This window comes from Nannobrachium achirus, assembly GCF_963921795.1.
Source record: "Nannobrachium achirus genome assembly, chromosome: 9".
Classification (NCBI taxonomy): domain Eukaryota; kingdom Metazoa; phylum Chordata; class Actinopteri; order Myctophiformes; family Myctophidae; genus Nannobrachium; species Nannobrachium achirus.
This window is the reverse complement of record NC_137818.1, coordinates 21356812-21382251: the sequence shown is the minus strand read 5'-3', so window position 1 is coordinate 21382251 and position 25440 is coordinate 21356812. Positions and strand designations below refer to the sequence as shown.

The 25440-nt window shown below is 42.6% G+C and overlaps 1 protein-coding gene across 1 annotated transcript; it reads left to right on the top strand.

Moving 5' to 3' along the window:
• camkvl (CaM kinase-like vesicle-associated, like) lies at positions 1–25440 on the top strand (the record flags this gene model as incomplete). The annotated part of the gene is made up of 11 exons (XM_080732618.1): positions 1–104; positions 8519–8650; positions 9914–9988; positions 13565–13703; positions 16227–16347; positions 17849–17924; positions 19393–19529; positions 20017–20095; positions 20694–20781; positions 23911–24022; positions 24416–25440. Exons 1-11 carry the CDS (start codon positions 10–12, stop codon positions 25438–25440), a joined length of 2079 nt encoding a protein of 692 aa, XP_080588744.1. The 5' UTR covers positions 1–9.

Below are 25440 nucleotides of genomic sequence, written 5' to 3'. Positions count from 1 at the left end.
GATGCCGTCATGCCATTTGGGTGCCTTGCCCTGCGAGACGGGCGGACGTACAACAGCATATCCGACATCACCGACAAGTATGAGATCGGACAGGTCCTCCGGGCGTAAGTATACTGTACTGTTGGCCGAGCAGGACTCGGTCCTTGTGTTTCAGTTACCATTCAGAACGGGTACACTGTATTGTGTATCATTATTTTATGTTTTAACTATTGAAAAATAGCAGATATACAAGCTCACAGCGCGGCACCGAGTGCCGCGCTGCGAGCTTGTAGATCTGCTATTTTTGAAAAATCGTGAAAATTAGACTTTTTGACCCGATTCTATAAGTGTCTTTTGAATCCTTCTAAGACTTTTTGAAAAACCCTATGTTTCTATGTCAGCAATCTGGCCAGCCATCGTCAAAGAAAAGGTCCTTTTCACTTAACTGGAGCTCTGTTCTTGAGAGACTACTATGTCAATGGTTATTTGGCCACGGACCCCCCAGTTCCAGGGACCACCCAGAAGCAAAATTTGAGTTACAAACGTTCGCTTTGAAAATACATATATTCAAAGATTTGCACACAACTTAGGAAAAGAAGGGGGAAAAGAGCAAAAAGTACAGAATGAAAGGTCAGGTTTAATAAGTATTGACGGTTCAAGTTGTTACATATCTGAAAACACAAATTGACATGAATCCAAAATACACTGATGATCGTGCTGTCAAACAATGAAACTACTGGTATATGGAATCTCTGAAAAGGTTGTGGGGGTCCCTGCTTCATCTCTCTCTCAACTAAGGGGGCCTGAAAACATGGAAGACCCCTGCTTTAACGTATCATTTTTATGTGTTTGACACACATTCACCAAATGGAGGAAGGAGATAATAGAATGAGGCTGCTATCCAGCCCCCATACCCAATAGATGGGCTCTTCTATTTGATTCATTTATAACCAAGCAATTGACTGTATATATCTTTTATTTCATTCATTCATTATATATTCATTATTTCATTAAAATATAGGAATCATAGTCTTGGAACGGTATAATTTATTCTGTTTTAATATTCTGTCTTTTGCCGGAGAAGGAAAAAGAAATCTGTTCGACATATTTTAAGAGCTGTGAAAATATCCCTGCAGCTTCACCAGCTGAAGTCTAGCCCTGATCTTATTCTGAGTACTTCATTATGTACACGCACGCACGCACGCACACACGCACGCACGCACGCACGCACGCACACACGTATGACAGAACATATGGTATCACCAATAGCTGGTGCTAAAAGATCTCTGCATGCTCTGTGTTTCTAATAAAACCCAATACACATACCGGTACATACATACAGAATTAATGAAGCGCATGCAGTACACGCCACAACAGTGTTGATTTCGTCGACTAAAACTATGAGGAAAAATGACGAAATCTAAATAAAAACTAAACTAAGCTATGATAAAAATAAAAATCAATTCTAAATAATTTTTATCCCATGATTTTGTAACCCATTTTTCACTGAGTGCCAATTGCCTAAGCTGTAATCCTGGGCGCTGCCGCTGCTCTCCCTCTGCCAACCTGGGGAGAGCCCCGAACTCAGCTCATGCTTCCTTCAGTGCATGAGGAGTGAGCAGGATGCTTCTTTTCACCTGACAGGGGGGAGCTTCCCCGGTTGGACGTAGCGCATGGAACGTGAACCGATACCCGATCGATACCATTAAAAGTATCGCAGACGATACCCATCCCTAGTGGTCAGTGGTCGCACTGACCTGCAGTGAGTGTGCATGGCAGTGCACACAGCCACACACCAAGCAGGCTGTCCGCTGCGCGAGTAAATTAATGGAAATTAAGCGACGTGTATCTTAAAGATACTGGATGTGAATCACTCTTTACCTCGAGTAGGATAGCCTGCACGCTGCATCTGTGATCCGGTCCATGAATTAATCGATATTTTGAGGTGAGAACAAGCCAAGGAGAATGCTTAATCATACATTGGCTGAGAATGGAATACCATTATGTAGCTAACTTTGAAGAGAACAGAGCTGTTGCTCAGTTAGTATTGCGACTCCAGTCAGACAGACATCAGCTGTTGTAGCGACCAAGCTGAGACTGATGCGCTAATTATTGATCTGACCTAGATTCACGCAATGAGCAATTGATTAATTTGAGCAAGATTTCAATATTATATAACATTTTAAAAGGCTTTTATATACTCTTGATACTTTTTTCAAACGAGGTTTGCCCTAATAGATCGAAGTGCTCAGTTTTGGCTATTTTCTGTGTGAAATTACAATAAAAAAATAATAATAATAATTTTCGAATAGTCGAATATTCGTTTTCAAAATTGTAGTGTACACGTCAGTGAAATTAGTCGCTAGGAACATCCCTATTCGCCAACCCCACCTACAGTAGGGCGTGTGCACTGATGACGCTGATAAGCTATGATGACTAAAACTAAATCTAAATATATTGACGATTTAGTCAACAAATACTAGACTAAAATGTTAGGGAGGGACTAGTGGAGACGAGATCCAGTAGATCTAAAAGACAAGTTATTTTTTCTTTAGTTGTGCTTGGGTGTTGCGCGGTGTATCGAAATGTACTGTAAAGTACCAAAAGTAGAAAGTACTCATTATGCATAAACGTCCCATTTCACAAGTTTTCACATGTATAAAATAAAGATCTTTTGAAAATAGCAGATCTACAAGCTCACAATGTGTTGCATGCATTGCATGTAAAAGTAATATTTGCCTCTGAGATGTAGTGGCATAGAAGAGAAAATACTGAGAATTGGAAATCCTCCAGTAAAGTAAAAGTACCTCAACGTTTTACTTGAATAAATGTACTTAGGTACTTTACACCACTGTTCAACAAGGAGGTAGTAGTTACATTACACCACTGTTCAACAAGGAGGAACAGTGAAAAACTGAGTGCTCATAAGCACCTACAGTATATTTATAGCTGAGCAGTCACACCAACCCAGGTATCTATCTGCCATCACCCCCCCCCCCCCCCCCCCCCCCCCCCTTGCAGATTCATTAATCCATTTAGAACGGGTACACATTATTGTGTACCCGGGGACACATTATTGTGTAAAATAGCAGATATACAAGCTCACAGCGCGGCACTCGGTGCCGCGCTGCGAGCTTGTAGATCTGCTATTTTTTCATCGTGAAAATTAGAATTTTGACCCGATTCTACAAGTGTCTTTTGAATCCTTCTAAGTTTTTTTTTTAAAAACCTATGTTTCTATGTCAGCAATCTGGCCAGCCATCGTCAAAGAAAAGGTCCTTTTCACTTAACTGGAGATCAGGTAGTCTGTTCTTGAGAGACTACTATGTCAATGGTTCTCAAACCTTTTCATGTGAAGGACCCCCAAAATGATATTTATTTGGCCACAGACCCCCATCTCAAAATATCCACCCAGAAGCAAAATTTGAGTTACAAACTTTCGCTTAGAAAATACATATTCAAAGATTTGCACACATTTTCACGACTTTTTCAAAAATAGCAGATCTACAAGCTCGCAGCGAGGCACTCGGTGCCGCGCTGTGAGCTTGTATATCTGCTATTTTTCACTGGTTAAAGCATTCAATAATTCTAGGCCTAAATGGGTTTTAATATGTTGTGATGTTATCAGGCAGAGTACACAGGCTGGTTTAACTGTTCCAGAGCAATCAGATCACATAACGTTTCAAAAACGTTCACACATGAAGAGCACCAGCGATTAAAATGTGAGATCAAATCCCCCTGAACCATTAGCAATATGCTTCAGCAATTCATTTGGATTCCTTCCTAAGGGTGCCCAGCCCACACACCAAAATACCTATGAGAGTGGAATCCGCATTCCGCCAATGCATTTCAATGAGAATGGAGCGGTTTCATGCCAGTAGATGATTTCTGCAAAAAAAAAAAGCTCAATTCTCATTGAAATGCATTGATTCAACTCTCATAGGTATTTTGGTGTGTGGGCACCCTTACTGCAGATTCTTTTCTACCATCTGGTATTCTTCACAGTCCCCAGGAGAGAGTCGAGGAAACTCTTTGTGCTTTTCCTGTAAAGTAATTTAAAAGTCAGTGTGAAAGTTTCGCTCCTCATCAGTCCAGCTTCTTATTAAATCAGCCACACGCGCCTCAAACAAAAGTACGTTTCATCGTTTCCGTTCAACTTGAGCAACAACCGCAAGTTACTGCACTTGCAACGTCAAAATCTGGTTACCTCACTTAAAAGCAGATGCAGACATCAATGCCAGTTTGTCCAGTTCCAGAGCAGGTTGTTCCTTATTGTATTTAATTATTAACAACTCCTTTTCATGCTCTGATTTCAAAAGCAGCAATTATTTCTGCTATTCGATTGGCAGAATCTGCCCTCATGGGTAGAATTAAACTTCTGAGTTTCAAAATATGAAAAACCCACAAGAAAGCACCGACCTGCACATTGCTGGTAATTTTACCTATATGTGCTGTCTCTGCCAAACACGACACGCTTGAGCCCAAAATGGATTCAAGCATGTTTTTCAATATCATTATTTAAAAAGATTATCGATACAGGCCTAGATATAGAGTTAATATATATTGTAGGTGAGCAAAACCAACCCAGGTATCAACCATCATACTCAACGAGCAATTATCCAGAACCCAGCAACCAACCCAACAGTACAAATGCAAGACACAAAACATGTATGCAAGTATGCCTGCACCTTCTTAGTCATTATATCCAAATACACAGGCACTCACACGCACACACGCACGCACGCGAGCACGCATGCACGCACGCACACACACACACACACACACACAGGGAGCGCCTTTGCCAGTGTCAGTAATCAATAAAAGATAAATATATAACTTATATACATCAGTATGAAGGTGAGACCTTAACCAAAGTACCCACGCATGCACGCACACACACACACACACGCACACACACACACACACACACACACACACACACACACACACACACACACACACACACGCGCGCACGGGCACGCACGCACGCACACACACACAGGTCAGTGCATCTTGCTATGGGTGTGAACACAGTTCAACACAATGTCAAATACAAATCTCAGAGCACACGAATGCACAGCAATTACAGCAATCTGATGCTAAGCCAGCTTTAATCGAGAGCGACAGATGATCAGAATCGATATGAGCATCAAAAGATAAAGTGTATAATTCTGCTCCTAAACTCTCACCACACTTCAACCTACAGCAGTGTTCATTTTGACTGCACATTTTGATTTAGTTTAGTCATAGCCTTTTGAATAAAAAAAAAAAAACATTCAGTTTTAGTCAAATTTTAGTAATCTGAAAACTTAATGTGTTAGTCATAAGTATCATAATATTTTAGTGAATTTTGTCTACAAAAATGTATTTTGGCAGGCCTTGATACCGTCGCAATGCCTGATTTTACACTTGCATGCCGAAAATAGACGATCTACTGAGTGAGCTTGTAGATCTGCTATTTTCAGACCGCTACACCCGTGTGCAACCAAACATAAAATTACCTATGTTTTAGTTCTACTGGATCTCTTCTCCACTAGTCCCTCCCTGACATTTTAGAACATTTTAATTTTTTGACAAAATTGTCAATATATTCAGTCATAGTTTTAGTCATTATAGCTTAGTAATATTTTATTGCTTGGTGAAGAAAATGAAGATAATTATCATTGTCCTCGGGGGGAATTTTGTATGTCCAAAACCTCTTCTCCGCTCTGGCTCCCAAATGTTCTAATGAACTCCCCTTTGCATTTAGAACTGCAGACTCACTCCCAGTCTTCCGCCATAATCTGAAGACTCACCTCTTCAGACTCCACCTTAGCACATAGCACTTGCCCTGGCCTCGAAGACCTTGCAGGCTCATGCAAAGGCTAAAATGTCTTTTAGATAGCATGTTATGTAGACAGATGCCAGGTCATTGCTGACGTGGCATCCTATGGCGCAGGGGTAGGCAACCTTAGGCACGGGTGCCAACATTGCCACAGGGGAGGGTGATCGCCGGCACACTGGCAGAATTGTGAGAGAGAGGATTTTTATTTTAAAAACAAATCTTTTTTTAAAGATTGAATGAAGTTAGATCATTTATCGCAAATTACATTTGCACAAAATTCTACATTCATTAAAACTCTAAACTCTGAGGGAGTCTGGGAGATAGGTGGATTATTGCTCAGGGTCTAATGATCGTTATAACAATGTCCTGCCAATCAAAATATGTCAAAATATTTGTCATATATATATTTTTTTAAACCTAGTCAATTAAATGAAGTTAGCTCATTTATAGCAAATTACATCTTGCACAAAATTCTACATTTATTATAACTCTGAACTCTGACTGGGGAGGGAGTCGGGGAGATTATTGCTCTGGGTCTAAAATGTCCTTCCTGCCAATCAAAATATGTCAAAATATTTGTCATTAAAATGATTGACATGGCACACTGACACCCGTTATTCTACTGTTATTCTGATTGACGATGATAGGTTCTTGATTTGCCTACGATCCCAGATTACTATTTATATGCATGTGATGTATTACCTTGTGCTGTTCTTGCTTATTGTACATCGCTAAATGCCTAAATTGTAATTGTAGTTTGAGCCTGCTGGACCAGCAGAAAGCACAACACACCCCACATCTGATTGTTATTGTTATTTACTGTAAATATCGTATTGCTTTATTTTTCTACTGGGGGTCATTGTTCTGGGCTGTTCTGGGTCCAACAACTCCAATCCAATTAAAGATAATTTCACCGCATTTCCTCAAGGTGCCCCCTGTGCCCCATGATTCACTAATTTGAATATTATATACTTAGTGGGTCATATTCTCAGACGCTGTGGTGGAAAAAGTACTCCAGTGTTTTACTCAAGTAAAAGTATCAATACTGCAATGTAGAAATACTCTTTTACTCTGTTAGGGGGCACACACACCAAAGTATGGTCGCCAGCGGATAAACTCTTTTTGTGCGTGGCTGACTAAAAACGCAGAGAGCGCATTCTGTCTGTGTGACGCGCCTGTCAGTCACTTCCAGAACCCTCCCCATTCTGCCTTCGACATTCTTCGACAACCTCTGTCCAATCGGACAACCTCTGTCCGATTGGACAGAGGTTGAAAACCAGAATCTGCGTGGAGAATTTATTTGCTCTAGCATAAACGCAAGGTGCGCAGATATCCTATCCTGACATGAAATGCCCCCTTCCCATTGAAATTCATTTGGCGAACGCGGATTCCACTCTCATAGGTACTTTGGTGTGTTTGCAGCCTTAAGTATAACTTTTGGCTTAGTACCAAATGTAAAAGTACTCGTTATGCAGAATGTCCCATTTCACAAGTTATACGTCTATAATAAAATGATTCGCCAACACACTGCTGAACTGCAGGGTACAGGAGCACATTTATTGAAGGAGAGGCAACGTTTCGGTCATCAGGCAACAAGTTATACAGTATGTCTAAAATGTAGAAAATCTATCCATCTGTTTCCGCAAGAATTTACTGTAGCATTATCTGTGGGACACTTCCGGAGAACAGCTGACATACAAGCTCACGTCGCGTCGCAGATGCAAGCGTTGTGAGCTTGTAGATCACACTCGGCTGCGACGCCGGAAGCTGCCGCACACCCTCTGCGCAATGCACGATGGGACATGCACGATGGGTAATTGAGTAAATGTACTTATTTACTTTCCACCAAGGGTTTTTTTCCCCCCCGAGAACTTTAGTTAAAAATAGCAGATCTACAAGCAGCGCTAGGCGTTGTGAGCTTGTAGATCGGGTAGGCAAAGGGGTTTAGTGTAAATGGGAAAAAGAGCAGACTAAGTACAGAGTGAAACTAGGGTCAAGTTTATTAAGTACTGACTGTACAAGTGGTTAAATATCTAAAAACACATGAATCCACAATACACTGATGATTGGGCACCCGCTGGCCTACTGGTCCGGGCGCATACCACTTAGGCATTGCCACATAGAATAGGATTTGATGCTGATCCGGACGACCTTTGCCGCATGTCTCTCCCCGTCTCTTCCCCCCATTTCCTGTCAGTCTCCTGTCCAATCAATAAAGGCATAAAAGCCCCCCAAAAACAAATCTTCAAAACTATATGGAATCTATGAACAGGTTGTGGGGGTCCCTGCTTCATCTCCCTCTCAACTAAGGGGCCCTGGGGGCGCCTGCTGGCCTAGTGGTCAAGGCACATACCACATACTAGGCTATGATGCCTGCTGGCGTCGCCGGTTCGATTCCCGTTCCGGACATGACCTTTGCCGCATGTCATTCCCCATCTCTCTCCCCATTTCCTGTCAGTCTACTATCCTATCAAATAAAGGCATGAAAAGCCCATAAACAAATCTTTATATATATAAAAAAAAAAAAAAAAAAACTTTCCAGCTTCACCAAGGCTCACATGTGAATGAGTATGATTGGAGATTAATTGTGTGTTTCTGCTTCTCCGCGTCCCTCCTCTGGTAACATCTGGTCCATGCTTTATCTTCGTGCATTCTTATCGGCTTCATTATGTAACCATGTACCATGTAACCATGTCTGTGGATTGATTTTTCCAGGAAGGAGTTCTGCGAGCTGTGCCTGGCCAAGGACAGACGGACGGACAAGGTGTTTGTCTGTAAGAAATTCCTGAAGAAAGACGGCAGAAAAGTCCGGAAGGCGGCCAAGAACGAGATCATGATCCTGAAAATGTACGCAAGCAGTCACACAACTGTAGACGGATGCATGTCGTCGTTGTCGGGTGGAAACCTTGCATGAATTTATCATTTAAAAAAAGATTTAATCTAGTGAAGATAGCCGATCTACAAAAACACACGTGTGCTTGTAGATCGGCTATTTTCACTAGTTTTGTGCGACAGTCTTGTATGATGAAGCAGGGCTTTACTTTACGAAAAAAAACAAACATACACATTTGAAACTTGGATTTACGAGGATTCTGCCCGACAGTGACTCGTTGTCGGGCAGAAACGTCCCGTCTCCATATTTTTGTTATGTTTCTCTTAAAGGTGTAGTTCACCCCCAAAATGACTTTTTTTCTATTGATTACTCATGCCATGGAGAGTAGAGTTCAATAATATTTTTTGGTTTTGATTTTTAAAAATTTTGAACGAATGGGGGTAAATTTATTGTTATCACATTTTTGTCTTAGGAATGCGACAAAAAAATAAAAATATTATTGAACTCTACTCTCCATGGCATGAGTAATCAATAGAAAAAAAGTCATTTTGGGGGTGAACTACTCCTTTAAAGGAGTAGTTCACACAAAAAGGTTACTTGTTCTCTATCAAGTACACACCCCATGAACCCTTGAACATATTATTGTTTTTGTCCCATTCTTAAGCTAATAATTTGATGACCGGTGGAATCAGTCTCATCATTATTGGCTTACGAATGCGACAAAAACATCTTGATGAATTCAAGGCTTCATGGGGTGTGTAATTGACAGAAAACAAGACACTTTTTTGGATGACCTACTCCTTTAATGCCCTACTTTGTCGTACAAGAGTGTTGCAAATAATTATTAAAAAAGGAACTGTTTTGGACATACAGTACATGGTTTCTACCCAGCAGCAACGATATGAGAAAGGGAGACAAGGCAGATCGAGAACAATGGTTCTCGACCTGTAGGTCGGGATCCCCAGGGGGGTCCTTGTCCAAGTGCTTGTCAGGGTGGGCGGGGTCCCCAGTTCAAATATGACTATTTTCAGGGAGTCGTGGCCTGAAAGGGTTGAGAACCCCTGATCTAGAAGATGATTCTGTTCATTTAAATGTAAACATGTATCCTACTGTTTCCATTCAAGTAAAGTATGTTAACCTGACCAAAACTTGGAGAAATTAATCACAGCCTTATACATAATTTAATGTGAACCCTATCCACTCCAGTAAGCTTGCAATCATTGATTGTGTGTGTGTGCGTGCGTGCGTGCGTGCGTGCGTGTATTTTTGTGTTTCAGGGTGAACCATCCAAACATCCTCCAGCTTATCGATACGTTTGAGACGCGTAAAGAATACTTCATAATCCAGGAACTGTGAGTGATTTCTTTTAGACTTATCTGTGTGTGCATAGGCCAATGCATGTGTGCGTGCATGCAGGGTGTCTGTGTGTGTGTGTGTGTGTGTGTGTGTGTGCGTGTGCGTGTGCGTGTGCGTGTGCGTGTACGTGTGCGTGCGTGCGTGCGTGCGTGCGTGCGTGCGTGCGTGCGTGCGTGCGTGCGTGTCCGTGTCGGGATGTCAAAGACACTTTTTCCCCACAATTTCTTTGGGCATTTTTATCCCTAAGCCTATAACCCAAAGCCCTAAAGCTATCTTCAAAATTCCTAATCCAAACCCTGACCCCAAGCAGAATCTTTTACTAGCTGTAACCTCAGCTCCAAAGGTCCTTCTAGTTTAGAATAGACCTTATTGTCCATGAGGGATATTTGTTTCACAGTGTTGGAACACAGAAGAAACGGTAGTAAACGGTCCTTTCTAGCATACAATCAATGGTGGGAAAAGTACTCACAGTTTGTACTGAAGTATGAATGTCAATACTGCAATGTAGAAATACTCTGTTACAAGTCTGGAATTCAAAATGTACTGGAGTATGGCTGCACGCACACCAAAGTACCTATGAGAGTGGATTCCCTATTCCGCCAATGCATTTCAATGAGAATGGAGTGTTTTTTGCAGAAATCCTCTACTGGCATTAAACCATTCCATTCTCAGTGATAGCGGAATGTGGAATCCACTCTCATAGGTATTTTGGACGGTGTGGGTGCAGCCTAAGGGTGCCCTCACACCAAAATACCTATGAGAGTGGAATCCGCGTTCCGCCAATGCATTTCAATGATAAGGGAGCTTTTTTTGCAGAAATCCTCTACTGGCATGAAACCGCTTCAGTCTCATTGAAATGCATTGGCGGAACGCGGATTCCACTCTCATAGGTACTTTGGTGTGAGGGCACCCTAAAAGCACAAAAGTATTGGTATCAAATGTACTTAAAGTACCAAATGTAGAAAGTACTCATTATGCAGAATGTCCCATTTAAAATATAGCAAATGTATAAAGATCGTTTTAAAATAGTAGATCTACAAGCTCAGTAGATCGTCTTTTTTCAAATCCGAAATGTACTGTATATAGGGCTGAAATGGGTAATATACGTTTTGTAATAATAATGAAAATATACAAAGTAACTAGTAACTAAAGTTTTCTAATCATTGTAGTAGAGTAAAAGTACACTATTTACCTCTGAGATGTAGTGGAGGAGTAGAAGTAAAAGTATTTGTAAAATACTCTAGTAAAGTAAAAAATACCTGAATAAATAGTTACTTTACACCACTGCATACAATACAAACAACAAACATACATAGAATCTCCCAAATACATCCATACTTACTTATTCATACTTAAAAACTCCTGCTAAAGCAACATGTTTTCCATGTCAACGTTCTATATCTCTGTCCAGATGGCATTACATGAAACTGTGTCCTCATGGGGCCTCAAAATGTCCCTATAAGTTCAAGTGTTTTCTATTTTATTTTCTGGCTTTAATATCCCAGTGCAGTACTTTGCTCCCCACACGTGTAGTTAAACGACCACACGCACACGCGCATGCACACACGCGCTCACACTCACACACGCTCAGCTCCAGGGCCTGGGGTGCGATATGACCTGCTATTACCAGTGTGTTCTCTGCCTCGCCCTCGGGGGAGAACCGGCGTTAGATTTGATGAGATATTTGCTCTGGGTCCCACTCCCCATTACTCACTTTCTGCTAAAGCTCTGATCCACCATAAGAGAGAGTCTCGACAGAGGGCCGGGCTGGATCAATGCCGACAATGGATCCTGGCCCGCCTAGCTTGTGACTAACACTGTGTAAAGTACACAGTCAAATCCTCTGTGTGAATTCTTCAACTCTATTTGGTTCCATTTGTTCACTCTCTTCTATTAGAGTAGTGTTTCTCAAGTGCGCTCACACTGCACTTTGTCAACCGCAACAAGGAATCGTTTAGTCCACGTTTGTCCACGGGACATGTATGTATCCAACCCTAACCCTATCCCCTCAAAATTGCGGCGCAGGCGGTAGCCTATTTACCTGCGGTCGGAAATGGGTGATCAAAAAATAAAGCCAGCTGCGGCCAGCAGGACTCGAAGCGGATGCATTCACACCAACAGTGAACCGTATGCTGTAGCGAATCGAAACCACCGTGTTTTGGGGGATTTGCATTCGTTTCTTTGATTCGAAATAGAATACGCATGCGTCTTCACATTGATTGATTGATTGAAGAATTTATTAGAAGTTTGCAATAGAAAAAAGTACAGTTTCATGACAGTACAAATCACTGGTACAAGGTCAACTAAAAGGAGATCCTAGAAAGCCGAGGCTTATTTCCACAGGAACCACACAAACGTTGCGCATTTTCCGACAATACGCTACAGGATTTGTTTTAATCGCAATAAAACGTGCCTGTGTGAATGCCACCTTAAATTGTCAATTAATTGTAGTGAAGTAAAAGTACAATATTTGCCTCGTAGTGGAGTAGAAGTAAAGTATGTATGTAAATATATATATACTGTATATAAAAAAAAAGAAAATTGGAAATACTCCAGTAAAGTGCACAAAAAACCTTCTTCTTTTTCTTCTTTCGTGTATCATCATCCTTGATGATTGGTTGGCGAATTCTTTTTTCACAAGATTTCTTGTGAAGACCATGAAGTGGCTGTCGTCTTCTCCCCCTTGATGATGTCGGCCGAGGCAGGGTTTGAACCACTCAACCTTCCGCATGAAGGGCATATGCACTAATCACTACACAAACCTCAAAATTGTACTTAACTACTAACAGTACATGAGTAAATATACTTAGTTACTTACCACCACTGAGCATAAGTACACTTTTCAATATGTGCGGCTGTAATCCACGCAGTGATAATGCTTGATGAAGCTGTGAGTGCTGGCGGAATATGTGTGTGCGCTCACGTTAATGCAAGCGTGCATGTGTGAGACTCTGTCCGTTGTTGTTTTTGTCTTAATTGTCTGTTTGTGTTCATGGAATGGTTTCTTCGCGGCCCGTGCCCGTTGCGCAGGTGATATTGCTCCCGCGCTCACTACATGATAATCACACCAATATCTCACTGTCTTCCCAAAGTTAATCAAGTCGTTCAGAGGAATGAGCCGCAGCCTAATTTGTAAATTGCTCGGTAGGGCTATCTTTGGGTCTGAAGAGGCTTATTGCCTTGGTGAAACAAGGTATTAAACCAGTGAAGTGCGGTGGTTTTTGATAATTGCATTACTCAATGTTTAATAGGATCTAATATGCCGGTACATGTGCTGTGCAACGGGCTCTCAGCTCTATTAAGCTTGAGCGATACTTAGTTGCTTGCGAGAGTCACGCGGCACCAAATAACAGATCTGCAAGCTCTGCTTTTTTAGATCTGCTATTTTCGGTGCACGGGAACCAGCACACACATAGAGGTTGTGGAGGCTGTTAAAGGAGCCTCTAAGTATAAAGCAGGCTTAATAATAACTGTATGTGTGTGTGTGTGTGTGTGTGTGTGTGTGTGTGTGTGTGTGTGTGTGTGTGTGTGTGTGTGTGTGTGCGTGTGCGTGGTTGTGTGTGGACACACAGCGCTACAGGGGGAGATGTATTTGACTGGATACTGGACCAAGGGAATTACACAGAGAGAGATGCATCCAATGTCATCAGACAAGTACTGGAGGCTGTGGCCTACCTACACTCTCTCAACATAGTTCACAGAAACCTGAAGGTACGCATTAAGTCTCAAACTTCCCTCTCTCTCCCTCTCTCTCCCTCTCTCTCCCTCTCTCTCTCTCTTAGGGATGGGACAATATGAAAATGTCATATCACGATTATTGTAACAAAAGAAATCGCGATTTTCGTTATTATCACGATAATCAAAATCCATTATCCTGGGTCGGAACATTTGCCAAAAAATAGCAGATCTACAAGCTCAGCTGAGCTTGTAGATCGGCTATTTTTTGGTAAAGACATTTGATAGAGAGAGAAAAAGACTGTATCAAGTACGTACCGGTATATTATAAGTACCTTTCACCAATTAAAGAGGGTTTAAATGGCAGCTCGCTTCCTCTCTCTCTCCCGTTTTATTTCCTCTGCTAGTTTAAAGGATCTTACAGAGCCAAGTTTAGCCCTTTGACTACAACTCAGGACATGCTACATTAAAGCACGGGTTGTCTTGCCGAAGATATTCCATGAAAAAAAGATTGTTTTCCCAAACTAAATTCAAATTAACCATGCGGTTACGTTTGGCAAACGATGACTCCGTTCTTCAGCTAAGTTCCGTAACATTTTATTAACTTTGGTCAAAGTCTAAACAAATGTGAAGTCTAAAAATGAATGTCTATGTATGATATGGTTTAGAAATGGCATGTATTGTATTTTAAAGTGTGTGTGTGTGTGTGTGTGTGTGTGTGTGTGTGTGTGTGTGTGTGTGTGTGTGTGTGTGTGTGTGTGTGTGTGTGTGTGTGTGTGTGTGTGTGTGTGTGTGTGTGTGTGTGTGCGACTGTGCGTGTGCGTGTGCGTGTGAGATGACGTGTCATCATGGGTGTATGATGGCTATGGAAAACAGGCAGACGAGAGGTAGAAGAACCAAAATAGTCATTTGGGTGCAATTAACACATGAAGATGATATAAAAGTGATATATTATTTTGGTGCTTGTTTCACAGCAGAAAGTACATTTCAACGTTTTGTCAACTGACTCTGTGGAGACAAAACATTATATGCAATACAATCTTCCCTTAGTGACTGTTTCTAGTGTCTTTTAACAACAGAGTATGTTTTACTGCAGTCTACTCTAACACACACACACGCACGCAGGCACGCACGCACACACACGCACACAAGAAGACATAATCCTCAGCCATCTTTATCACTTTTATTGGAGTGGAGGGGTGTCTCTCATGGCTTCAGACGCCCCCTTCTGGTAGGAATTGGAACTTCACAAATGTCTCAATGATTAACCAGTTTGGATGGAAACTTTTTTCTTTTTTGATTGATTGATTGAAGAATGTATTAGAAGTTTGCATAGGAAAAAGTACAGTTTCATGACTGTGCAAATCACTGGTACAAGGTCAACTAAAAGGAGATCCTAGTAAGCTTTTTGGCTTATTTACACAGGAACCACTGCTAAATTGTGGAGGCGTAATGACATAATTTACTGTATAACAGTTAATCTAGCTGCACATTACATTTAAAATCCAGTTTTTTCCTCTAAATCTGTGCAGGCTCAGGCCAAGCAAATAGGCTTTTTTACAGACTGTTTCCTAATGCCATCACGAACGACCAACCAGCCTGTCCGTTCACGCAGAAATCACAAATCACTCGCGCTTGTGGAGCCTGCGTGCCGCTCTGCTTCAAAATGAACATGGGCCACACACACACACACACACACACACACACACACACACACACACACACACACACACACACACACACACACACACACACACACACACAGAGAGAGACATTACATACAGTACATGTGAATAGAGTAACAACATGCAAACAGAACAAAGGACCTGTGAACAAAATGGTTCTCTTTTTCCTAATACTGCTGCTAGATGACCTACCGGTACTGTACTCAACTTGTACTTTTCAAACTTAACTAGCATTCCTGTCAGGAGTCAGCTGCAGCCCCCTTGTCCCTTCATCCATGCACTCCACACCATAGATTGCTAGCTAATAGTTGATAATAGCTACACTACCTGCAATACAGTTACATTTCCTCCTTAAAAACAGCAGCAGCAAAACAGTATAAGCTATAAAATAAGCAGGTCAATTCAACTCCCATACACCATCAGGCCTGAAACGAAATTCTTGGCGAATAACACTGATTTAATCTGATATTACTCAATAAGCCACAGGACACTTGGTCTGCTTGTGTCAAACAGACCCGACATTCAAAAGCCAGTTAAGATCATCGGCTTGACATCATCTCATCTGACATTGATTATTAAGGTCAGCACACATCGATCAAACTGTACTTCACCAGAAGGCTTTCCAGGAAGCATTTGTGTGTGCGGTGTGTGCGTGTGAGTATACTTGTATTACTTTAGTTTTAAGGGCCAAATGTCCCCACAAGTATAATTGTGTGTGTGTGTGTGTGTGTGTGTGTGTGTGTGTGTGTGTGTGTGTGTGTGTGTGTGTGTGTGTGTGTGTGTGTGTGTGTGTGTGTGTGTGTGTGTGTGTGTGTGTGTGTGTGTGTGTGTGCGCCGTATGAAGATCATTGAACCTGTCTTTCATTCTACGCAGCTAGAGAACCTGATGTACTACACAGAAAACAACCACAAGAAAGTAGTTCTGCGAGACTTCTACCTGTCCAAGTTTGAGAATGGTTCCATCACAGAGCCCTGTGGAACACCAGAATACCTTGGTAGGCATCTCTCTCCCTCTAAATATATATTTATGTCTCTCTCTTGTATATCCTTTTTCACGCCTTCTACTACTGTTTTTCTTTGCCAAGAGTGCCTTTGGGCTTCAGTCTGTCTTGGGTGGTTACTTTCAAGGTTACTTTCTTTGAAAACAATATTTTCACCCACCTCTTTTATATCTGTGATGTTACAATGAAAGTGATTCTGAGTCAGAGATTTGTTGACGAAAAGAATACAGGCAAACACAACGGAGGGAGCGCACACCTGTGTTGAGCTGCTGACCACGGCAGGGTTAGTTTCAGGTCAAACCCCAGCGGAAGGCTATTGTCGAAACGTTGGTTTCCTGTACCTTTATAAAAATACATTTTTGCAAGAGTTGTGCGTCATCATCCTTCTCAACAACGAGAAGAATACAGACATAAATCAGTTTTGTCAATCAATTATAACCTCAAATGAAAGAGGAACTATTACAAGAACTCTGTGCTTTGGACAAATAAAGGCAGCAGGGTACAGTATTTGATATATTAGTGATTCGCGACCTTTTTCATTTCAAGGACCCCCAGTTTGGTCACGACACAGCATATCTACCTTCATACATTGTAGAGTCCCTTCTTTACATAACCTTGTAGGAGTGGGGATAGAGGAACAATGCTCTTCTCCAGTGGTGGAAAGTAGTTAAGTGCCTTTACTCAAGTACATTATAAGCTACTCTTACTTTACTGTATTTCCACTTTTCAATACTTTGACTTCTACTCCACTCCACTGCATCTCAGATAACATTGTATTTTTTACTCCACTACAATTATTTGAAATTTAGTTTCTGGTTGGTTACTTTGTAGATTTGAACATTAACCACATCCTATTTAAACGTTGGCTATTTGAATATATTTTAGACATGACACCTTGTGAAATGGGACACTCTGCATATTGAGTACTTTTTCTTTTGGTGCTTTAAATATATATTTCGTTGCCAATACTTTTGTACTTTTACCCAAGTACATTTTGATTAGTGGACTTTAACTTGTAACAGAGTGTTTCTGTGTCCAGACAGTTCTTAATAACCCTGTGTCACATCATGATTAAGCAAATAAATAAGCAAATGGGCTGAGATGCTGACAGGCAGGGGGAAAAGGAAAGAGGAAGAGGCATGCAGGCTGGAATGAAGAATGTGCTTTAATCGTCTGCAAATGGAGAGCCCAGATTTTCAATCAGTTCACCCTCCCTCCTGCTGATGCATCTATATAGCAGTCAACCAACTGCATTCACAGACAGACCAATGGTGGAGGCCACCTCTCCTTACCTGAGAGTATTCTATTGAATGCTTTTTACGATTAATAGAATAATATTATTTGTATTATATTTTATATTTTATCTATCGACAAATCAAAATAAATATAATTCTGATTCCATTCTTATAGTCGACTAAATCGATTAGTTAGTTGGTATCCATCTAGTATCCATCCTTCTTTCTTTATCTATCTACTTCCCATCTATCCCATCTAGCTCCTGAGGTAGTGGCTCGACATCGATATGGCCGTCCTGTGGACTGCTGGGCTGTGGGCGTCATAATGTTCATACTGTAAGTCTTCATCAAACATTGCCACACAAACAACATCTAATCTCGCAGGAAAAACACATACTTCTGTCATAGTTGAAACCGGACTCAGTTTGTTTCTCTTGAGAAAGCAAATACCAAGCAAATTTGGCATAAGTTTTCAAAATCAGAATACACTTTCTAATCAAGTAGTGCACAAAGGAAGATTTATTCTGGTTGAGAAGGGTGGTATAACCTTTTGATATTTATTCATATCACCTGGAAACTATCAGCGTATTAACTCTTATTCTGGCCATTTCTCTCTAGTTGGTATTACTTCATAATTTTTGTGCATCATTGCATGTTTGTTAATGGTGTCAAATGAAAGTATTACAATAATATAGCAGCATAGCACAGCTTTGTCCAGTCATACATACATTCACAATTCACATAATAAATGGAGTGCGTCTTGTTCACCTCGAGGTGACCAAGACAGAGGATCCTCTGGGATTATACCTGTCAATTACCCCATCTAGAACCTCACCCTCCGCTGTAGATCTGTTGTGCGCCGAGATGAGGTCCTAGGAAATTGTATGCCCTTTGCAGAGAAATTCCTCCACGGCGGAGGGGATCACCCTTTTCGCAACATCATTTCCAAAAAGTAAAGGTAGTTCCACGCTCCCAGAGTATGATTTTCCGAACACCGGCACATAAACAGTTTTCGCCTGGGTTGGGAAAACGGTTTAAATCGCTTATTTATTCTCATTCAACCAGGAAAAGCCCCCGGCGGGAGGTGCCAGTACTGCTCCCTTCCAATTGTAGCAGAATAGGGAACAGTACTGGCAACTGCCGCTGGGTGAGTTCTGGGTTGAATGGGACAACATGGCACAGGCTGACTAAATAAGCGATTTAAACTGTTTTCCCAAACCCGACGTAAACTTTTTATGTGCCGGTGTTCGGAAAATCATACTCTGGGAGCGCGGAACTACCTTTACTATTTGGATACGATGTCGTAAAAAGGATGAATCCCTCCGCAACGGGCTTACAATTTCCTAGGACCTCATCTCAGAGCACAACAGATCTACAGCAGATGGTGAGGTTCTCTATGGGGCTACCTGTCCATTAACGTGCATCATTTCACGAATGACCCATCGCGTGTGTCATTCGGACATTTGCTTAATTAGAAAGGACAGCAGAAACGCAAATAGACAAGTGTGGGCACGCACACGGTGTGGGTCCATCAAGAAAATTGACACAACCACTTTGTGCATGTTCAAAAGATTTATTTCGATGAAATTCTTTGAAGCGTTTAAGCGAGGATTACTTTTATAGCGTCCATGTAAACACTTCAGTTGGCATCTCTGATCTGAATAATTTCATTCTGAATGAAGAAATATTGTTCATAGATGATATGTAAAGGGCAGTCTTGTGGAACACACATTCAGACAGTAGATTGTTTAGGTAGCATTTTAGGTGACATTCACATGTCTTATTATAAATTCTCTTCCTTCAGCCTATCGGGGAACCCCCCTTTTTACGACGAGACAGAAGAAGAGAATACAGACCTCCACAATCGCATCATCTTCTGTCGTATTGTTGCTGGCGAGTACGAGTTTGATTCTCCATACTGGGATGATATCTCACCTGCAGGTACACATTTAAACCACTAGAGGGCAACAAAGACTTTGCTGTGATTGTTGAATGACCAACCAGAGTCCAATTCACTTGGAAAAATCACACCCGTGTGAACTGAGCGGTGGTTTACCCACCAAAAGCCCCTGCATGATACTTATTTCTTTATTTCATCTCTGGGACCTCAATCTATCTTCACTGTGAAATCCACAGTGTTAATTTAACTCTTGAGAGTGTTCAAATGGAACCGAATGGATTCGGTTCCATTTGTACACTTTCTGAGCTGTCGGTAGAGCTTGTAGATCTTGGATTTAGTTATTGTATTTTTGCACACAACACCACCCTACAATATAAATTAAGTATAAATTGGGCTTCAGTTTGTTGATGTTTCCTGTCTATTTACCATACTCTCTTATCAGAAACGGAGCATGAAATGCCAAAAATAAATCTTGACAAGTTAAGTGCATTCATTCGTTTATGATCTTTGCTGCTCGTCCTCTTGCAGCCAAGGAGCTTGTTTGTCGACTGATGGAAGTGGATCAGATGCTGCGAATCACGGCACAAGATGCACTGTGGCATGAGTGGTAAGCACGCATGCACACACACACAAACACACACACACACACACACACACACACACACACACACACACACACACACACACACACACACGCGCACACACACGCACACACACACACGTGCGCAAGCACTTATGTTTTCAGGACACACTCACTTTTGTATGCTTTTATTGCGACTGTCAGGTCGCAGTTACTATCAAAACCTCCACCTAACCGCTGTTAGTCTGTCAGTCTGTCTGTCACACGCCACGTCACACTTTTGCCCTACTCATATCTCCGCCACTGTTGCCCCGAGCCATGCCAAACTTTGCACACACACTCCTTGGCTGCCAAACCACCTCTCATTTCTCACATGGCCCTCTTCTAGCGCCAACCATGCGGCCGATTCTTGCAAAACACATTTTTGGACACTGCTCTTACAGATTTTGCCATAAAATCAAGCGGTACACAGTATCTCTAAAGTCCTGTCATCAACATGGATCCCATTTCCCATATTCCCTCTTGATTGGCTACCATTGCCTTCTGAAGTGTGTGTATGCGACCTGACGGTCGCTTATCTCCCGATTAGGGAGTCTTACTGGTGTATTTGTGCTGTGTGTGTAAGGATTGCAGGTAACGGGGCGTCAGAGAAGAACCTAAAGGATGGCGTGTGTGCCCAATTTGAGAAGAACTTTGCCAAGGCCAAGTGGCGGGTAAGAACTCTCTCTATCATTATCTGATGGTAACGACAAATACAGACAATACAATGTAGAATCCTGTGTTAATTTACCTCTGTGTGTACAAAATGTAACCACATGGACCCATACGGGTCCATATTGTTGCGTTTGTATACTCCAGGGGTCTTCAACAGGGTGTCCGGGACCCATAGGGGGCCCTTAGAGTTACTACAGGGGGGCTGCCAAATCTTTGTGTGATAGAACCTTTTTCTTTTCTTTTTTTTACATGAACCACTTGAACCGTAGTAGGCTATCCCTATTCTGAGAGGACATTAGCCAAAAATAGCAAATCTACAAGCTCACAACGGCGAGGTGTTGTTGTGAGCTTGTAGAACAGCTATTTTCGGCAAAGAGGTTTGGTGCATGGGGGGAAAAGGTATTTAGAGTACGTAGTTTAAGTGGTTAACTGTCTGAACACATTAACATGAATACAACATAACACTACACAATTATAGTGCTCTCTATTAAATCTGAAAAACAGTCTCAGCTAAGGGGTCCGTGGCCGGAAAACGTTGAAGACCCCTGTTATTCTCTGAGCTACATTTAACACTGAGGATTTTACTCTGTATGATGGTGCAGAGCGTAATTGTGCTAGTTATACTCCAAATGATCACAAATGATGATTGATTGATTGATTGATTGATTGATTGATTGATTGATTGATTGATTGAATACTTTATTAGACAGGGAATGTAAACAGCATGAGGTACAGTCAGACATTTGATCTAAAAGCATAACACAAAAAGGTCATGCAGACTTGTATTGTATTGTATGTATACCTATGTATTCAATTAATCACAATTCATGATTGTGTAGTTTTATTTGTAACGATAACAGAATAGACTGCGCTGTTCTTCTGACTCGGATGGTTCAGGACAGGTATCTTTGTGACTTACCGTCTTTGGAACTCACAAGGGCTTTTGACACGTCCGATGCATCCTTCAGTGCTATTAGTGGGTAATGATGTTAATGCTGATGTTGATCACGAGAAGGGAGAGAGGGTGATGACTGAGAGTGAAGATAAGGTCACGCTAATAGTTCTGATGTAACAACGTGAATAACAGCTATTATTAACCCTCTCTCTCTCTCCCTCCATGTGGTTCCCAGGAGTTGAAGGTATTGTAGCTCCACTGTGAGAGAGAGTGGAGGGGGTCGGAGTTTTGGGTACAGACTCACGCTCTGTCTGGCATGACACAGTACAGAAACATCTTTATCGTGGATGATTGGCCTCTCTAGCATCAAGCGTGTTGTTGCAGGTCATTTATAAGCCCCACTGGGTACCAATCAACAACAGTACACACTAATCAGCTAAATCCTAATTCACTAATCCAGTGGTTCTCAAACAAGGACCCCCGAATTAGCACTGTATGTATTTGGCCCGAGGACTCTCATCTGAAAATATTTTGTGCCACACACTCCCATACAAGATTTGTGTTGTTAAAATGTTTCGAAATATGATTTATTTATTTTCAAGATAAGAAAAAAAGAAATACATTTTGCAGATTAGCAGGCTCACAACATGTTGCATCGTGACAAGTTGTGAGCTTGTAAATTGGCTATTAAATGATTTTGCTGGGGGACCACCTGGCTGGAACCCCTGCAAGGATCCCTGGGGGTCCCCGGACCCCACTTTTGAGAAGCACTGCACTAATCCACCAAAAAGAAAAAAGACAAACTGTGCCATAGAGATGTGTCGATCATGTCAGATTGGTGAGGCTGCTGCCCATAAGCTCTGGTCCTGCCCACTGTCGCTCAGCCTGTCCCAGAAGAATTCCATCCGCTCTCTGCCCCACTCTTTTCTTCACTGGATACGACTCAGATGTTCAAAGTGGGCCCTCTACTCCTTTCCTCTTCCTTATCGACACTAAACTTTTATACTGGGCGTTTGGCCGCAACAAAAGAATATTGTCTACTCTGTCTCGTTTATACAAAGCTTGGTGTGGTTAAGGAGACGCATAAAAGGGAAGGAACAGAAGGAAGCCACTGTGGACTATTGACATGCAGTGATGGGACTATTCAGCCCTGTGTCATTCCTCTGAAAGTGATTCCCGGCTCACCGCCCCATACTGTGTCTCAGTGTCACATTCTAGTCGTACTTGGAGCCACGCAGAAGCTACCCAGTTAAGAAATGCTGTTCCCAGCAGTGGTGGGAAAAGTACCTACATGTTGTACTATGTACTTAAGTAAAAGTATCAATACTGGAATATAGAAATGCTCTGTTGCAAGTGAAAGTCCGGAATTCAAAGTTTACTTTAGTAAAAGTCTACAAGCTCACAATGCGTCGACGCATTGTGAGCTTGTAGATTTGCTATTTTCAAATAGCCAAAGTTTGAATATATGTTTTGTAATAATAATCAAATGTTCAAAGTAACTAGTAACTAAAGTCTTCAAATAATTGAGGTGGAATAGAAGTACAATATTTGTCTCTGAGATGCAGTGGTGGAGTAGATGTAAAAGTATTGGAAATTGGGGAGAAAATACCTCATAGTTGTACAGTAAGTACAGTACTTGAGTAAATGTATTTAGCTACTTTACACCACTGGTTACCAGTGATATATATATATCTGTGTCCAAATGGCTTTCCACTTCCAGAGAATCAGTGACCGCTGGTCTAAGAAACAACTTTTTGAGGTCACTCGCTTCCCTGCACCTTAAGTGTTTGTAGATTGAGAGGTGTCGGATAAAGCTGAACACGATGGAACATCCCCTCTGATTTGAATCCATATGTTCATCTATCCTGACCGATCAACAAACCATCAAGGGCTAGCTGTGGGAAGAATGGGTTGTTTGAAACCAGCACATATCTTGACATAATGTAGGCTCCTGGAAGTACATAGTAAGCACTAGTGTCTCCATAGTGTTCACTTCACTACTGATCAGTGCTTAATATGATGATGCCTAATCATGGTGGCTTGACGGGCTCTTAGTAATGTGCTTGACTTCAGAGCTTATAAATAAATGATGCTTGGTCATAAACAACCAATATCCAAATTGTTTGTGTTTATGGACACAATTGTACACTTCTCACTTTCTTTACCCTCCTCTGTCTCTCTCTTTGTCTGTCTCTCACTCTCTGTCGGTCTGTCTGTCTGTCTCTTCTTTCAGAAAGCAATCCGTGTCACCAACTTCTTGCAGCGCCTGAAGAACCCAGAGTCATTCGCTGAAAGTTCAGCGGAGGCACAGAGGGGTGATGGGGGAGGAGTGGATGAGGCTCAAGGTACAGGTGCTCAGACTCAGGGACGTACGCGAGACAGTGAAGGAGAGGGGACGTTGAGTGATGTGTCCTTAGAGGTTACTGTGGAAAATAGGCCGGCAGATATAGATCAGGAGGAGGAGCGCGATATGGGAGTCGTGATGAGAAGAGAGGAGGAGGTGAGATTGAGGTATGAGGAGGTGCGTCTGTCGGTAGGGCTTTCACCTACAGATATTAAGGAGCCTCCATCTCAGCCTAGCCCAGTGAATGTAGCCCCAAAGCCTGCAGAAGTGGAGCCTAATATGTATGGGGCAAATAAAGCTGCAGGTGATGGAACCAGAAGAATGGGTCAAACTACATCTGTAACAGAATCCACACAAACTCCACTAGTGAGCTCTGATCCTCCCGGTGTCCCAGAACCCTCCTCAGCCCCTAATGTTGAAAATAAACACACAGCCACCACCCCTGACACCAGTAGCAGACGTAAGATGGCTGCAACCCCCCATGGCCCAGCTAATTCTGCTGTGCCTCCATCCGAGAAGAGGCCAGCCACACAGGGAAAGGAGAAGGATGAGAGCGACGGAAGCTGGTGCCAAACCCAGCTTCCAGAAGCAGTGGCAGAGAGGCCTGTTGGGGTTTCTGTAGCATCAGGAGGAGTGGGGGCTGGTGGTGGCGGTCCGGACGCAGGACTCGAGGTGATGTTAAAGAGTGATGCTAGCCCCATAGTCAGAAGGGATAGGCATGCCAGGGGAACAGACAGATATAGTGCTGAGTTTAGTAGTAGCACAGCCAGGGGAGGTGCCACAACAGGACAGGTGAGTTACACAATAGGCAGCTCTGCTAGCTTGGGCCGAAATGCTACCCCGTACAACCCAGATGTTGGCTCTGTAGGGCTGGGGCTGGCAGCTGGGTACGGAACTCCGTACAGCTCCCTGTATGCGAGCGGAGGTGGGATGGGCATGTATGGGACTGGCTTTGACCATGGAGCCATGGGAGTGGGAGGGCTGGGGGCCGGCAGCACCACAAGCGATTGGCAAATGGACAGTGTGATCGAGCAGATTGAGAAGCAAATGGCCGCCGTGCTGGAGAAGATCGAGGGAGACATGCCCTCGCTGCTGGAGCAAATCAGTGACTGTCCCGTGGAGACACAGCGCGTGCTGAGCGCGCACGCCTCGCCCACCACCTCCCGCGCACGCTCCTCGCACCACCCTTCCGCCGCTACTCTGTCCACCACTCCACCACCTCTTCCTACTTCTCCCAGACCCCCACTGCCTTCTCTCCCTCACCTCACCATCCCTCCTCCATCTTACCCCCCACCCTCCCCGCCCACACAGCCCCCAGGCCAGGGCACACGAGACCAGGAGGACGGGGACAGGGAGGGACAGAGGGGGACTGCTCCTTCCAGCCACTCTCCCAGAACAGGGATGGGTAGAGGGCTGTGA